The sequence below is a fragment of the Microcebus murinus genome, chromosome 4, assembly GCF_040939455.1.
Source record: "Microcebus murinus isolate Inina chromosome 4, M.murinus_Inina_mat1.0, whole genome shotgun sequence".
NCBI classification, from domain to species: domain Eukaryota; kingdom Metazoa; phylum Chordata; class Mammalia; order Primates; family Cheirogaleidae; genus Microcebus; species Microcebus murinus.
Genome location: NC_134107.1, coordinates 63,439,018 through 63,456,646, shown reverse-complemented (window position 1 = coordinate 63,456,646; position 17,629 = coordinate 63,439,018). Strand labels below are relative to the sequence as shown.

The 17,629-nt window shown below is 37.5% G+C and overlaps 1 protein-coding gene across 4 annotated transcripts in view; it reads left to right on the top strand.

Moving 5' to 3' along the window:
- NARS2 (asparaginyl-tRNA synthetase 2, mitochondrial) overlaps positions 1 to 17,629 on the top strand; it is a 127,430-nt gene that overhangs the window by 88,693 nt on the left and 21,108 nt on the right. For 2 of the 4 annotated variants that reach the window (XM_012744523.2, XM_076002344.1), the window contains exons 10-11: positions 7,865 to 7,931; positions 10,097 to 10,234. In XM_012744523.2, the coding sequence (XP_012599977.2) occupies positions 7,865 to 7,931; positions 10,097 to 10,234 (205 nt within the window). Of the gene's footprint in view, positions 1 to 7,864; positions 7,932 to 10,096; positions 10,262 to 17,629 lie in introns of all 4 variants that reach the window. The other 2 variants (XM_012744526.2, XM_076002345.1) reach the window with 2 other exon arrangements.

Here is a 17,629-nt window from a genome sequence, read left to right as displayed (position 1 = left end):
TACACATAGTGTAAGTTATAGCAAAACAAGAATTTAAGAGCAAAAACTAATTAGGAGACTATCACAGCTATCTAGGTGAGAGTTAATGGTGATTTGGGCCAAGTATTAGTCAGGATTCCGGGAGCAGGGGGAATTTATTTTAAGGAATTGGCTCACAGCATTGCAGAGGCTTGTTGAGTTCCATCTGATGCTGTAAGCTGACAGACTAGAAACTTGGGAAAGAATTTGCAGTTCAGTCTAAAGGCAGTTTCCTGGCATAATTCCTCCTTTCTCAAGAGGAGGTCAGTCTTCGTTCTAGTAAAACGTACAAATGATTGGATTAGGTCCACCCACATTATGGAGGGTAATCTACTTTAGTCAAAGTTCACTGAGGTAAACATTAATCTTATCCAAAAAACACCTTCAAGAAACAGTAATATTTGACCAAAAACCTGGACACCGTGGCCCAGCCAAATTGACATAAAATTAATCATCACAGACCAAAATGGTGGTGAGAGTTGTCCTATTCTGGATATATTTTAAAGATAGAGCACACAGGATTTACTGAGGGTGAGAAAGAAAGAGACAGAGAAAGGAGTCAAGGGTAACTTTAAGCTTTTTATCTCATACAGCTGCAAAAATGGAGTTGCCATTAAATGAAATTGTGAAAGCTATAAGAGTAATGGCAGGACTGGTCACGGTGGCTCACACCTGTAATCCTAGCACTCTGGGAGGCTGAGGCGAGCAGATCGCTCAAGGTCAGGAATTCGAGACCAAGCCTGAGTAAGAGCAAGACCCTGTCTCTACTAAAAATAGTAAGAAATTAGCCAGACAACTAAAAATATATAGAAAAAATTAGCAGGCATGGTGGTACATGCCTGTAGTCCCAGCTACTCAGGAGACTGAGGCAGAAGGATTGCTTGAGCCCTGGAGTTTGAGGTTGCTGTGAGGTAGGTTGACGCCAAGAGTGAGCGAGACTCTGTCTCAAATAAAAAAAGAGTAGTGGGGGAGGTTTGGGAGTGAAGGGGATGGTATCAGGAGCCCAGACATGTTAAGATGCTTTTCAGACATCCAATTGTAGATGTTGAGTAGGCAGTTGAAAATATGGGTCTGGAATTTACAAGAGAGTTCCAGACATGAGCATATTGATAAAAGTAGGAATGAAGTAGATGAGGAAAGAAGTAATTTGGGCCTCCCAAGGAATCTGTGCTGGTGATAAAAAAACAAGGAGAAGATCTTTGTTATCCAACTCCTGTATAAGGAATAAGATATTTACTATAAGCTAGACAGTGATAAACTTTACATAAATTAGTAATTCATTTTATCTTGACAACTCTGAGTGGTTATTATTCCCATTCTGTAGGTGGAGAATCAGCACAAAGAGATTAAAAGAGTAAAAGATAAAATGGGGACTCAAACTCATATTCACCTGATTTCAGAGCCTGTGCTTTTAACTGCTTTATGTATTTGACAGGGCACCAGAAATTAATGGTAGACCAGTTGTGGGTCCCCAAGTATCCTTATGACCTTTATGTATCACTTAACTTTTATACTTTGGAGTCCTTGTTTATAAAATATTACGGTTGGGAAATGACCTCATAGACTGTGCCATTTCAATCTTTGTCATCATCATGAGTTATTCTGCATAACACAAATCATAATTATAGTTTAAATTTATGGGGAGAGTGACATCAGCAAGATGGTGAATAGGAGGTTCCAGGCTTCATTGCCCCCCACAGAAAGTCCAATTAGCAACTATCAACAAGATAAGAATACCTTTATGAAAATCTCAGAACTTGGGAATAAAACTGAGACACCCACATGGACCACAGAACAAAAAAACTTCATTAGTAGGGTAAGAAGAATAGTCTCATTTTGACTACTTCCCCCCCCCTCAAATCAACACAGTGCCACACAAAGAGGATTCCCCTGGGCCCAAGGTTTCTACAGTGGGAAAAGAGAGCCAGAGACAGCTATCCTGCTTCCCAGGAGGCCCACTCCTGTCTCACTCATGGGGAGCCCTAGCCAGTAAGGCCAAGGCTAGACTTCCTGCGGTCAGGAAGGAACAAAGAAAGGGGACAGGCTTCATTGCAGCCAGATCTTGGTGGTAGCTCTATGTTCTTGCCAGCAGGGGTGCCCAGTCAGAGATACCAGCCAACGGCATAGCCCACTCACAAAGCCCAGTTAGTTGCTGCAGAAGCTCAGTGGGAAGTTCTGACTGGCTTGAGTTCCTACAGGCCAGCCACACCCACTCAGCCTGGGAGTCCATCTCAAGGCTCCACCCAGGCAGACAGACACACTCATCACAAATGTTTTACATTTGTGTAAGATACAGCTTACCAACAGGTATAAGAAAAAGTGTTCAACATCACTAGTCATCAGGGAAATGCAAATTAAAACCAAAATGAGATACCACCTCACACATGTTAGAATATCAGTTATCAGAAAGTCAAAAGATAACAAGATAACTAAACATCTAAAAATGATAGTTAAAATTTTATAAGAGACGTTCCAGGTGCTCAAATTGAAGAAGGAACCAAATACCAGAGTGATATGTGTAATTGACATGATGCTGAGGATTCTCCAGGTGAAGGATAGGGAGGATGGTTTTCCAGTGTTTGAAACCAGAGATTTTGAAAGCCTTGAGAGGACATAAGAATAGACTTAAGCATAAAGAATTAGAAGAGATATGCCCAGAAATACACATACACACAAAGCTAGAACTGTCCGAGGACCACATTGTTAATGAAAAGGCTAACTAGAAAACAAGGAAACAAACAAAATTCAGCTAGCCATCGTAGGAAGTTTATAAAGAATTTTATCTGCTTTAACCTAAACTTAAGGGTAGAGGCAAAAAAAAAAAAATAGTCTGCATTGAGAATTTGCAGCCCCAGTCTGCCCTTAAGTGAACCTAGAGTTTGAATTTATAATTCCTGTGTAGTCCAAGAATCCTCACACCAGGACATTAAAATAAAAAGTTGTCTTGGGTTGGAGATAACCCTGGAGTACCTGTAGAAGCAAATACAAAACCAATCTTGAGGTTTACACCCTCAGCCCAGATGGCATGATATTCTCAAAAGCAAACTGCTGAAGATAATCTCAAGAGTCCAAACTCTGAAACACCTGGGGAAACAACCTACCATAGGCAAGAACAGCAGACACAATAAATCAGATCCTCAGCAAGTTCAAATAACAATGACAATAGAATGATAATATCTTCACAGTTACCTTAGAACTAAAATACTGGACAGCAGTTACATGTAAAATCGAAGCAGTATGTTCATAGTTGAAATATGTTAGTCCTTGTGTTATTAGAAAGGAAGGGAGGGATACTGATTAGATTTGTTACGTCAGACCTTCATGTTAAAGTGTTAAGGATACGCCTATATAATCCCAGCTACTGGGATGTTTTGGCAGGAGGAATGCTTGAGCCCAGCAGTTCATATCTAGCCTGGGCAACATAGCAATATGCCATCTCCAAAAAACAAAAAAAAAAGAAGAAGAAAAAAAATTAATAAGAAGATGCTGGGCATGGTGGCTCATACCTATAATCCCAGCCACTGGGAAAGCTGATGTGGGAGGATTGCTTTAGATCAGGAGCTCAAGACCAGCCTGGGCAAAATAGCAATTGTTTTTCTGTTAAAAAATGGAAAAACAATTAGCCAGGCCCAGCTACTCAGGAAGCTAAGGTGGGAAGATCACTTGAACCCAGGAGTTGGAGGCTACAGTGAACTATGATCATGCCACTACACTTCAGCCTGGGTGACAGAGTGAGACCCCCATCTGTAAAAAAATAAACAAAAATTGTTTTACATTTAAAAAATGAAATGCTAAGTGTAGCTACTAAAAGTATAGTGGGATAGTGATAGTGGGGTAATGATAATTATTAAATTAATATCAGAGGTAGTAAAATTGAGAAATAGTTTGTGTAGTGGTGCCCACTCTTGTTACCACCATTCTGCTGCTTCATGCTCTTTAAGGCATTGACTCTGAAATGCCTGAAAATAGAGATGTGGCTGAATCTACCTTTGAGATAATCCTACAAAAAGTAAAGCTAATGGAATAGACAAGGAGATAGCAAAACAAAGAAACTGTTGTTCTTTATGCAGACTGAACTGTTAATTAGTGAATCCATATAGACACCATATGACTTGTATTCTTTTGAATAAATAGATTTTGGTATATTCTAAAGTGCTTGTTAAAAACGTTTTATATGAAAATATACCATTTAAGAAACTTGTGTAGTAATTGAATTTAGCCTTTGTCAAGCAGAAATGGAATTCAGTTATTTTACATTTCCTTTATAGTATTAAGGCTTTGAAAACAGAGTACTTTCTTTATTTGCTCTTCATTTATCTGGGTGAATTTGAAGGAAAGAATGACAATAATGATCTCTTTAGCTCAGTAATTTTATTCTAAGAACTTCAGAATAATGAATTTTCTTTATTCAACAATGAAAAATTTGAAACGTGAAGGTAGTTTGATGCTGTATCATGCTATCTCACAATGTTTTTTCCTCCTTTCCTCAAAGCACTTTGGAAACAGTTTCTGAAAAGGAGAAGAAATACTATTCTGTATACATATCAAGAAAAATACTTAGTAGAGAGAGTTGTTGAAAGCTGCTAATGATATCCCATGTAAAAACTGTAATTTGAACTTGAAAGCTCTGCCTCAAATTAAGGTGTGAGGGAAGTGAGGTGGAAGATCTGGAATAAAAAGAGTTATTTACATATGAGAATCATTTCTTCTTAATAATAACACAGTAAGATAACAGTGGTACAATGGTATAAAATCCTACTGTTTCCTATTTTGATTGCTCTTATATTTCTCAGTGTAATTGGTAGATTATACCAAGTAAATTGATGTAATAGAACAATAGAATGTCTGCACAGAAAATTAGTATTAGACAAGATAGGCCAATCTCCTTATTTTATAAGTGCAGAGACTTAATTTTTAGATTTTTGTATATAACACATTATAAAACTTAATAACATGCTGGGTTGAAGTAATTTACACGGCTAGAGTCAGAGGTTAGAGTAAGTGGAAGAGGAAGAACCCAGAGGCCGTTATTTTTTGTTTTGATTAATTGTATGAAACTCTAGATTTTTTTTTTTTTTTTTTTTTTTTTTTTTTTGAGACAGAGTCTCGCTTTCTTGCCCAGGCTAGAGTGAGTGCCGTGGCGTCAGCCTCGCTCACAGCAACCTCAGACTCCTGGGCTCAAGCAATCCTCCTGCCTCAGCCTCCCGAGTAGCTGGGACTACAGGCACGAGCCACCATGCCCGGCTGATTTTTTATATTATATATATTAGTTGGCCAATTAATTTCTTTCTATTTTTATGGTAGAGACGGGGTCTCGCTCAGGCTGGTTTTGAACTCCTGACCTTGAGCAATCCGCCCGCCTCGGCCTCCCAGAGTGCTAGGATTACAGGCGTGAGCCACCGCGCCCGGCCTGGATGTTTTAAGTATTATCTTAGCAGTTAAAAGCTTACTCTGTAGTCAGCAAATCAGGGGTTAGTGCTTACTTATATGAGTGATCTTTGAAAAGTCATTGATTCTCTCTAAGCTTCAGTTTCCTATCTGTATTATGCTAATTTTGAAATTATTATTACGACTATTACCAATACCAACACCAACACCCCCATTACCTTAGAAATTACTTGGTATTTAATACTAGATTTTAATTTGAATAGAAATTTTATCTTTGAAAAAACCTATCACACAAAACATTGTGGGGACTTTATTTGTACTGTAAGATATAATACAACTTTTTTCTAGTTATCATAGTCATGAAATTCACTTTTGCTTCAGAGAGTAACTTTGTGCTAGGTAAGTTATTTTTTGAGCTCAAAGTCCTTCAGAAAGTTTGTACATTTTTTTTAATCATCGAAAATACTGTCGCAGTACTTTCCCTGTAGTTTGCAAGGAAACTGACATTTTCATATGTTACTGTTAGGCATAAATTGGTATAACTCTATAAAAAAGGAGCAATATCTTTTCCAAAATCTTTCAGAAAATACAAAGGTGGCAAATTTTGATCCAACAATTTCACTTTTTCCATGTGTAAAATTAGTGTATAAGTATTATTTGTAATGGCATTAATTAGGATATGTAGTCTTTTTTTGGAGAGAGAGAGTCACTCTCTTTCCCTGGCAAGTGCCGTGGCATCAGCCTAGTTCACAACAACCTCAAACTCCTGGGTTCAAGTGATCCTTCTGCCTCAGCCTCCCACATAGCTGAGAGTATTGACAGGCACCACCAACCCAGCTAATTTTTTTATTTTTAGTAGAGACAGGGTCTTGCTCTTGCTCAGGATGGTTTTAAACTCCTGAGCTCAAGCTGTCCTCCTGCGTCAGCTTCCCAGAGTGCTATTGAGCTCAGCCTTGTAGCCTTGATTTGTAATTCCAGAAGATTAGAAATGTGAAATATTCATCATTAGATCACTGGTTAAATTAATTGTGATACATCTACAGAATGGAATATTATGTAATACAAAAAAATGGAGAAGTTCTTCATATATTCATAGAAAGATCTGAAATTTATATTATTGAGTAAAATAAGGCATAAAAGAGTGTGTATAGTATGTATGCTATGGCTGACATCTATAAAAAACAGAAGGGAGGTTGTATATTAATATTTGTTTACATATATGTGTGTATGTGTATTCATTCCTCTGGAAGGATACTCAAGAAACCAACAATAGTGATTATGTGAATGGAGAGGAACTGAATTGGGTGGCTTTGGGACCAGGATGGAAAGGCAATGTGTACTCTTTGATACATCTTTTTGTTTGTCTGTTTTTAAGCTATACAGATACATTATCTATTCACACAGTTAAATTAAAGCAAGTCCTTGGTTTGACTTACTTTGGAAGTGAGGGTGTCTTATTAAGAGAACCAAAAATATTTTTTCTAAACAGTCTTACAGTACTTAGAATATATTACCAGGCCAAACCATGGCTGAAAGAATCCATATGTTCTGACTTCTGACTGCCTTTCCTATGTAATTTCCTGATATTCTTCCCCTCATTCAACATGTTCCAGTCGCACTGACCTTTTTGTTCCTTGAACAAGGCAAACTGTTCTCACTTTGGGTCCTTGTACTTACTGCTCCTTTCACCTAGACTATTCCTCCTGAGATATGTATATGGTTCATTTCCTTACCTGATGGAAGTTTCTGTTCAGATGTCACCAATTCACTGAGAGCTTTCTTTATCTAAAATGGCATCCCCAAACACCTTCTGTCTTCTTACTGCTTTATTTTTCTTCATAGCACTAATAGCTAGCTAACTACCTGTTTATCTGTCTCCCCTCTCCCTACCCCCTTCTCTCTCTCTCTCTCTCTCTCTCTCTCTCTCTCTCTCTCTCACACACACACACACACACACACACACACACACACACACACACACACACACACACAGGAATATTGGCTCCATGAACACTGTGGCTTTATTTTTGTTTACCGTATCTCCAGTGCTGAGAATAGTGTCTAGCACCTACACCTAGTAAGTGCTAAATATATGTATGTTGGAAAATGAATGAATGAATGATGACTTTTAGGAAGTCTTTTGCTCTTTCAGCCGCAGTATTTCATACCTTTTATTAGGGCATTGGCACAGCATGAATTCAGAGAAAATCTGTACTTAAGTGACTAGCTCCTTTGTGCACATTGCATGTAGATCAGGAGTGGGGTTATTGAATAGCCACTTCTTTTCATGCAGTTCAGACTTTCATAGGATTAGATCAGCCTTAATTTCCAACTACTCAGTACTCCTTTATGACCTCGCAAACTGTATGGGAACAGGCTTTTTCTAGTTTTAATATGGACTAGTTAGCAGCAGCCTATGATATTGACCTTTCTCTGCTTTTACCCTGTTTCCCCCCAGCATTTCTTACACCGAAGCAGTGGAGATCTTAAAGCAGGCATCCCAGAACTTCAACTTCTCCCCAGAGGTAGTATTTTGTGTGTGTGCATGTGTGTGTGTGTGAGAGAGAGAATGTTTCCCTCTTGTCCTTAGTTTATTGTATTACGAATCCTTCAAAATAATCTTATTTCTCTTATTAGCCTATGGTGTTTGCTCATGTGTACAAGCTTTTGTTTGATGTTTGCTTGCCCTTGTTCAAATACTTAAAATGAAAACTAATTTTGAAATATTAATAGAATTGTATCATTTAGAATAGCAGTGATTAAAGGATTATAAAGGAGTCTCCTAAGTTTGGGAAGATGGAAATTCTAAAAGAGAATGGTAATCACAGAATGTTACTGTAGAAATCAATTAGTCCAGTGTTTCCCAAAGTATATTCAGAGTAATGTTAAAAGGTGACAAACAAAAGAGATTATATGACCAAATAAGTTTAGGCAACATATTTAAAAGATTTCTTTTTTAGTTGAACTTTATAGAGCCTTTTAGTTTATGAGCCAATATGGAAAACACTGATTTTTTTTTTTTTATGCTCCTGTTTTTGTTTCTTTTTTAAAAGAGACACGGGTATTGCTTTGTTGCCCAGGCTGGACTTGAACTCCTGGGCTCAAGTGATCCTCCCACATTAGCCTCCCAAGTATCTGGAACTACAGGTGCATTCCACTGTGTCTGACCAAGAACTCTGGTTTTTTTTTTAATTTAAAAATATTTAATTGACAAATAAAGATTGTACATTTTCAATATTTACTTGATGATTTGATATACACATACATTGTGTTATGATTATTATCACAGTCAAATTAATTAACACATCTATCAACACCTACACTGAACTTAAGATCCCCAAAACTTGTTCATTCATCTTATAACTGAAAGTTCATACTCTTCTATCACTATCTCCTCATTTCCCCCGCTCCCCAGCCTCTGGAAATCACTGTACATACTCCCTATTTCTGTGAAGGAAGTCCTTTATTTTATTGGCAAGGATGTAGGTCCAGTGAGTCCACATGATTTATCAGTGAGCATATGTATAATGGTATAGGCAAGGCTCCTCATTTTTATTCCAGTCCTTTCTTCTATAATTAGGATATCTCCAGATAAGTGAGAGTACTAAGGTGTTAAGAATGTAATACCTTTGTCTTCAAACTATTCCCTGTACCAATCCAATCCCCAGTTAAAGTCAGATCCTCTTATAAGGTATAATAGTAATCATAATCAGTTAACTCTTTTTGTAATTTTTAATGTTTGTCTTCTACCCTGGAAGCTTCATGAAGTCAGGGATTATAACTGTTTTTCTTACCATTATATCCAGTATCTAGCATGGTACTTGGAATTTCATAGCTATTTGCCAAATAAATAGATTGAACAATATTATTAAATATTCATCAAAGAGCATCTGATATATGAGTTCACTCTTAGTTTTTTAAAAAAAATTCACCAAGACAAGACATCTAGCCAAAGATAGGCTCGATATTAGGAATATTATCTTCTGTCATTTAATTTTCTGAGACCTAGGAGTAGTAATTGTGGAAGAAACTCTAGGCAATATTAATAAAAACTGTGATTCTGAAGTCAATTTTTATCCCCTTGGAAGGTGTAGTTTGTATTCCTGCAGGTGCTATTCGTCTGCTGAATGCTGCTCCCGGAGATGGGGGACAGAAACAGTGTTTATCCATTGGCTTTAGCTTTCATCTTTCCAGGCCTTTGGCTGTTCTTGTTAACAAATGTTTCTCTCTAATTTAGTCAGCTGTGTCACCTCAGCAGACAGCTCCCCACATCACTGAGCCTCAGGGAAAAGAAGCCTTTGGAACTAATGTAGGTTATTTTCAGGGTTTGTTTTGTTTTTTGAGACAGAGGCTTTCTCTGTCACCCTGGCTAGAGTGCAGCAGCATGATCATAGCTTACCGCAACCTCAAATTCCTGGGCTCAGGCAATCCTCCTGCCTCAGCCTCCTGAGTAGCTGGGACTACAGGCATGTACCACCATGCCTAACTAATTTATTCTATTTTTGTAGAGATGGTGTCTTAATCTTGCTCAGGCTGTCTGAAACTCCTGACCTCAAGTGATCCTCCAACCCCAGTCTCCAGAGTACTAGGATTACAAGTGTGAGCCACCTCACCTGGCCTATTTTCAGGTTCTTGATTGTATGTTTCAGCTCTGTCTTCTCCTTTGGTCATTTTTTTTTTCTCATTACAGTGGGGTATTGATCTACAAACTGAACATGAAAAGTACCTATTGAAGCACTGTGGCAACATACCAGTCTTCATCATTAATTATCCATTGGCACTCAAGCCTTTCTACATGAGAGAGAATGAAGATGGCCCTCAACACACAGTAAGAAGAGATACTAAATAAATCGGGGTTAGTTGTCTCAGAGTCTGGATTTTTCCCTTGCTTTAATTTCACTTAGCCTTTGGCATGTTTTCTTAAGTTATATCCATCACTGTTTTTCTCTCTTAAAATGATAAAGTTTTTCAAAGATACCTCTTAAAAAAGCATTCCCAAAGAAAATCCCGATGTTTTATAAATGTATTTCCTCATTTCTATCTGTAGTGTCTGTCGTTTAACAGATACAAATATAGGGGGTTTTTTGTTTAGTTTTGTTTTTAATAACTGAGAGAAAGTGGCCTGCAGCACTGTAGCAATATTGCTGCACAACAGAGTCAGTATTCAGACCTGATTGATTCACTGTAGCTGTAAAGTCTGTGTTCCTTTCCACTCTATCAGACTGCCTCAAAATCACAAATAGTATAAAATTACATTTTAGCTATTGATTTTACTCATAGCCACCTTTTATATAATATCATCTAAAACCAGCAAGCAACACAACTGATTTATGATTCTTACTCTCTTTTCCCTACCAATCTTTCAGTATAATTGTTTAGCCCACAGGTTGGCAGCAAAAAGGAGGAGAGACTAGGACACAGATTATCCAATTTTAAATATTATTAATATTTAAAATTATATTTAATATAATATTTAATATATAAATATATATTAAAAATATTAAAATATAATTTTAATATAATAATTAAAATAATATTTAAAATATTTAAAATAATATTTAAAATAGTGTTAGCCTATATTATAAACAGAGGACTATGTCCATATCTCTTGGTTTATCTTTTTTTTAAATTTCAGCATATTTAGGGGTACAAATGTTTAGGTTACATATATTGCCCATGCCCCCCACCCCCAGTCAGAGCTTCAAGTGTGTCCATCCCCCAAATGGTGCGCATCACACTCATTATGTATATATATATACCCATTCCCTTCTTCCACCTTCCATCTGCCCGATGCCCAATGATTGTTATTCCTATATGTCCACTAAGGTGTTGATCAGTTAAAACCAATTTGATAGTGAGTACGTGAGGTGCTTATTTTTCCATTCTTGGGATATTTCACTTAGTAGAATGGGTTCCAGCTCTATCCAGGAAAATACAAGAGGTACTATATCACCATTGTTTCTTATAGCTGAGTAGTACTCCACAGTATACATATACCACATTTTATTAATCCACTCATGTATTGATGGGCACTTGGGTTGTTTCCACATCTTTGCAATTGTGAATTGTGCTGCTATAAACATTCTAGTGCAGATGTCTTTTTTATAGAATATGTCTTGTTCTTTTGGGTAGATGCCCAGTCATGGGATTGCTGGATCAAATGGTAGATCTACTTGTATCTCTTTGAGGTATCTCCATGTTGCTTCCACAGAGGTTGCACTAGTTTGCAGTCCCACCAACAATATAGGAGTGTTCCTCTCTCTCTACATCCACGCCAACATTTATTATTTAGGGACTTTTTGATATGGGCCATTCTTACTGGGGTTAGGTGGTATCTTATTGTGGTTTTGATTTGCATTTCCCTGATGATTAGAGATGTTGAGCATTTTTTCATATGTTTGTTGGCCATTATTGTGTCTTCTTTTGAAAAGTTTCTGTTCATGTCCTTTGCCCACTTTTTGATGGGGTTGTTTGATTTTTTTCTTGCAGATATTCCTGAGTTCTAAATAGATTGTAGTTATCAGCCCTCTATCGAATGTGTAGCATGAGAATATTTTCTCCTATTCTGTTCGTTGTCTGTTTGCTCACGTGATAGTTTCTTTGGCTGTGCTGAAGCTTTTTAATTTGATCAGGTCCCATTTATTTATTTTTGTTGTTGCTGTGTTTGCCTTTGGGATCTTCTTCATAGATTCTTTGCCTAGGCCAATGTCTATAAGAGTATTTCCAATGTTTTCCTCTAGAATTATTATAGTTTTACACCTTAGGTTTAAGACTGTTATCCACTGTGAGTTGATTTTTGTGAGGTGAAAGGATCCTCTTGTGAGGTGTGGATCCTGTTTCAGTCTTCTACATGTGACTATCCAGTTTTCCCAGCACCATTTATTGAATAAGGATTCTTTTCCCCAGTGTATATTTTTGTCTGCTTTGTCAAAGATTAGAGGGCTATATGAGAATGGTTTTATATCTGGGTTCTCAGTTCTGTTCCATTGGTCTGTTTCCCTGCTCTTGTGCCAGTGCCAGGCTGTTTTAGTTACTATAGCCTTGTAGTGTAGTTTCAAGTCTGGTAAATTGATGCCTCCCATTTGGTTCTTTTTGCCTAGTATTGCTTTTGCTATGTGGAGTCTTCTCTGGTTCCATATGAAGCATAAAATTATTTTTTCTATGTCTGTGAAAAATGATGTTGGTATTATCATAGGGATTGCATTGAATCTGTAGATCACTTTGGGTAGTATAGACATTTTAATGTTGATTTTGCCAACCCACGAGCATGGTATGGTTTTCTACCTGTTTATGTCCTCTGCTATTTCCTCCCTCAGTGTTTCATAGTTCTCCCTGTAGAGAGGGAGAACTCTTTTACCTTCTTAGTTAAATATATTCCTAGGTACTTTATTTTCTTTGTTGCTATTGTGAAAGGGTATTGAGTCTTTGATTTGGTTCTAGTTTGACTGTTATTGGCGTATATGAATGTCTTAGCTTATTTTTATTACTCCCACCCACTCCCAACCTCCCCAACCATGTATTCTTCTCATATAATGGAAATGGAAATTACATGAGAAGAATATGTGAGCATTTTTCAGTCACTCAGCTTTGCACTTTCTTAACTCCTGTGTTTAAGATTTTTCCTTCTCTATTAAGACTTCATGGGTTACCTAGCCACTTAGAGCCTTTCTTTCTTAGATTTCTATAGCATTCAAAGAATTAGTAAAACTTTATAACATTGTATCTATTTTTTATAGTCTATATATAAGTTTTGCTCTCTTAAACTAAACTTTTAACTTCAGAATAGTGATTCAATTGTTTATAACCACCACAGCATCTCCTGCTCATTCCATATTCCCTCTAATGTAACTTTCACGCCCCTATCATTCCACTGCAGCTCTTGTCAGGGTTAATAATGTTATTAAATCCAACAGCTTTTAAAAGTCTTTATTTAACTTGGACTCTTAGCACTATTATGAACCCACCACCCTTCTGCTGCACCACTCTGCATTCTGATACTATCCAGCACTGTAGATGACTTTCTTATTCTTAAAACCCTCTCCTTCCTTTGCTTCTGTGCCATCACATTCTCCTGGGGTTTTTTTTCCTTTCTCCATGGTTATTCTTTTTTAGTCTCCTATACAGGTTCATCCACTTCTAGCAATCCATTGGATATTGAAATTCCTCGAGACTCAATCTAAGGTCTTCTTTTCTCTCCCAGTGATTTCAGTTGTAACCATAGCTTACTATTCTCAGGCAACTCAGAAATTTATACCTTTTTAAAAAATTATTATGACAGCTGAGAAGAAATTCACATCTCTATCCCAGACTTCTCCTCTAAGCCCTGGACTGAGATACAGTTATTTTTCAGTATCCTTGGGGATTGATACCGAGACCCCACTTCACCGAGACCCCCACCTCAGATACCAAAATCTGTGGATGCTCAAGTTCCTTATATAAAATGGCATAGTATTTGCATATAACCTACACACATCCTCCCATATACTTTAAGTCATCTCAAGATTACTTATAATGTTGTGTCCAAGAATTCTGTATCTCAGAACAGAATGTCAGAGTAACAAGCTCACACCAATGTAAGCCACAAATGGAGGTTTATTTAAGTTAGCTCGAGCTAGGGTCCAGGTCCCAGAGCACCAGCTCGGTGGTCTCTTTAGACAAGGACCTTTGGCAAGGTTTTAGCACAGGTTTTATACTTTTGGTTGTTGAGCAACTCAGGTTTTTGGTTACAAATGATACCTGGGACCTACCTGGACCCCACACAAGCTGTTCGTGCGCTGATTATGCTGACCGTGTATTGATTTATTGATTGGTTGGCTAGGTCCCAAGGACTTTGCACTACCTTATCAGGTAGTGCCTTACAGTTTCCTCCCTGGAGCCTTGTTTTTTCTTTTTTTTCTTTCTTTTTATTTCCCCTTACTTTGCAGAAGCCTATCATGGCTTCTGTCAGGCTAAGTGGCAAGCAAGCAAGCTAATTACAAAAGCTAAGGTACAGAAGCCAAGATAGCAGTTAGCTTGTATCCTACAATAATACCTAATACAGTGTAAATGCTAAGTAAATAATTGTTATACGTATTGTTTAGGGAATGACAAGAAAAAAATCTGTACATGTTCAGTATAGATACAGCCACTCATCTTTTTCCCCAAAATATTTTCAGTCCTTGGTTGGTTGAATCCACAAATAAAGAACCCACAGATATGGAGGGCCAGCTGTATCTTAACTACCACTTTGACTGCCATTTGCATATCTTAAGGGTATCTCAAACACAACATGTCCAAAACTGAGCCCATAATTTCTCCCCTTCTCACCTCCTCCCACCAGATTTGATCATCTTTCAATATTCCCTGTTCTTCTAATTGTGCAAGCCAGATACCTGAGTAATCTTTAAAATCTTCCTTTTTTACTTACTGTATTCAAGCTATTACTAAGTTCTATCAGTTTTACACTCCTAAATATCTCTCAAATCCATTCAATTCTCTTCATTTCCACTTTTATCTTTTTAGATTAAGAAAGAGTCATCTTTTGCCGGGACAACTTTAGTAGCCTCCTAACTGGTTTTCCTGTATCCACTCTTTCCTCTCCTGAGTCAATTCTCCTGATTTCAGTGTGAGATTTTAGAAAATGTAAATCCAATAATGTTATCTCCTTTCTTAATTAAAACCATTCAGTGTCCTCTGTTTGTTCCTAGGATAAAAGCCATAGTCCTTCACATGGCCTAAAGCCAGTATAATCTGTCTGTGCCTCCGTCTCTAGCCTGCGGGACTGTGGTGCTCCACTTTGCTCTCTCTGCTGCAACCCCACCATCCTTCTTCCACGTCAGCAAACATGTACTGCTTTCTCTCACCTCAGGATCTTTGCATACATTGTTCCTTCAATCTAGAAGTCTTCTTTATCTAAGTAATTTTACTTATTATTCAGATCTCAACTCAATCACCATTTCCTCAGGGAAACCTTGACCCTCTGGAGTCAGAGACCCCTGTTAAATGCTACAGTAGGACCATGTTAAGTTTCAAAGTTTTAGACCCAAAGCTACTTTCCTCCCCCTGCCTTTTTTTTTTTTTTAAGAGACAGGGTCTTGCTTTGTTGCCTAGGCTGAGTGCAGAGGTGTGATCATAGCTCACTGTAATCTTGAACTTGATAGGCATAAGCGATCTTCCCACCTTAGCCTCCTGAATAGCTGGGACTACAGGAATGTGCCACTGTACCCAGCTGATTTTTAAAATGTTTGCAGAGACAGGTCTCCCTATGTTGCCCAGGGTGGTGAACTCCTGGCCTCATGCAGTGCTCCTGCCTCTCAGAGTTCTAGGATTACAGGCATGAGCCACTGTGTTCAGCCTACTAACCCTTAATTCATCATAACTCTTAACACAGTTGTAGTTTTATATTTATATATATGAGTATTTAATTAATGACTCTTTCCTTTATGTCAGAGGACTTGAGGACCTCTTCTTCACTCACCGGTATATTCTTAGTGCCTCGCATAATGCCTGGGACATAGCAGGCACCTGATATCTATTCAGTGTATGGATGAATGGATAAATGAATCAAACCCAGCACAGTTTTAGACATACTGTGGATAAGTAGTGAGTAGTGACTTGATTTGCTGCAGAAATTGATGGGAGGCTAAAAAGCAGCTTTTAAAGAAGTTTTTTTATACCTTTTTATTGAAATATGGTATGTATACAAAGAAGTGCATAAATCATAATTGTCTAGATCAATGAGTTTTTACAAAGTGAACCTAACCATGTAATCACCATGTAGATTAAGGTTTAGAACATGGCAAGCATGCTTCATTCTCCCTACCAGTCATTAACCATCCCTCCCAAAGGTGGTTCCTTGTATCTAACTTCTTATAGATCAGCTTTGCCTGCTTTGCAGTTTAATATAAATGTAATCATGCAGTATGTACTTTTTAATATCTGGCTTTTTGCTCAAAGAATCTTTGTGAGATTTATCCATGTTGTTACATGTAGTAGTAATTGGTTCTTTACATTGTTATATAGTATTTCATTATAGGGCTCCACCTCAGTTTATTCATTTTATTCTTGATGAACATTTGGGATATTGTTTTAAATAATGCCACCATGAAGAGTCGTGTGCATGTTTTTGATGTTTTTTTTTTGAAAGAAATTACCACCTTTCAACGAGTACATGTTTTTTGGTACACAACCGTACCTAAACATAGGATTGCAGGGTCACTGGGAAAGATATATTTAGGTTCAGTAAATATTAGCAGTTTTCCAAATATGTTTATAATATAATCTCTTTGTGTAAAATAAAGGCATATAAACACACACCCGCACACATTTGCCCATATGCTTATGTATGCAAAGAAATTCCTTGAAAATACTCAAGAAACTACCTCTAGAGAAGGGGAGGAATGGAAAGGGTCTATTATTTAATATCCTGTGTGCCCTTTGAATTTTGTTTTACTATAAATATGGGGGTTTTTTTGTTGTTGTTTTTTTTTGAGACAGAGTCTCGCTTTGTTACACAGGCTAGAGTGAGTGCCATGGCATCAGCCTAGCGCACAGCAACCTCAAATTCCTGGGCTCAACCAATCCTGCTGCCTCAGCCTCCCGGGTAGCTGGGACTACAGGCATGCGCCACCATGCCCAGCTAAGTTTTTTCTATATTTAATTGGCCAATTAATTTCTTTCTATTTATAGTAGAGACAGGGTCTGAGTCTTGCTCAGGCTGGTTTCGAACTCCTGATCTTGAGCAATCCGCCCACCTCGGCCTCCCAGAGTGCTAGGATTACAGGCGTGAGCCACCGCGCCCGGCCCATAAATATGTATTTTTTAAAAAACCAACTAGTTATTTTTAAATACCATTTGAAAATCTTGCTACTTGAATATATTAAAAGCTCTCTTCTGCCTTTTTAAATAACAGAACATTTTAAAAATTGTTATTTTTGTGTTGCTAGGTTATGTCCATCTAGTTGACAACCCATTCACTTTTTTTTTTTTTTGAGTTTTACTGTATTTCTTTTTAAAATTTTTTTATTTAAATAGATTTAGGGGGTACAAGTGGTTTTTATGTGGCTGAATTGCATAATTCAGAGAAGTCTAGGCTTTTAATATACCCATCACCTGAATAGTATATATTGTACCCAATAGGTAATTTTTCATTACTCTAAATTTTTTATTACTCTAAGCAGCATGGCATAAAGTAAGGCTTTAGAATCTCTCTTGGGTTCAAGTCCCAAGTCTGTGTGTTACAAAC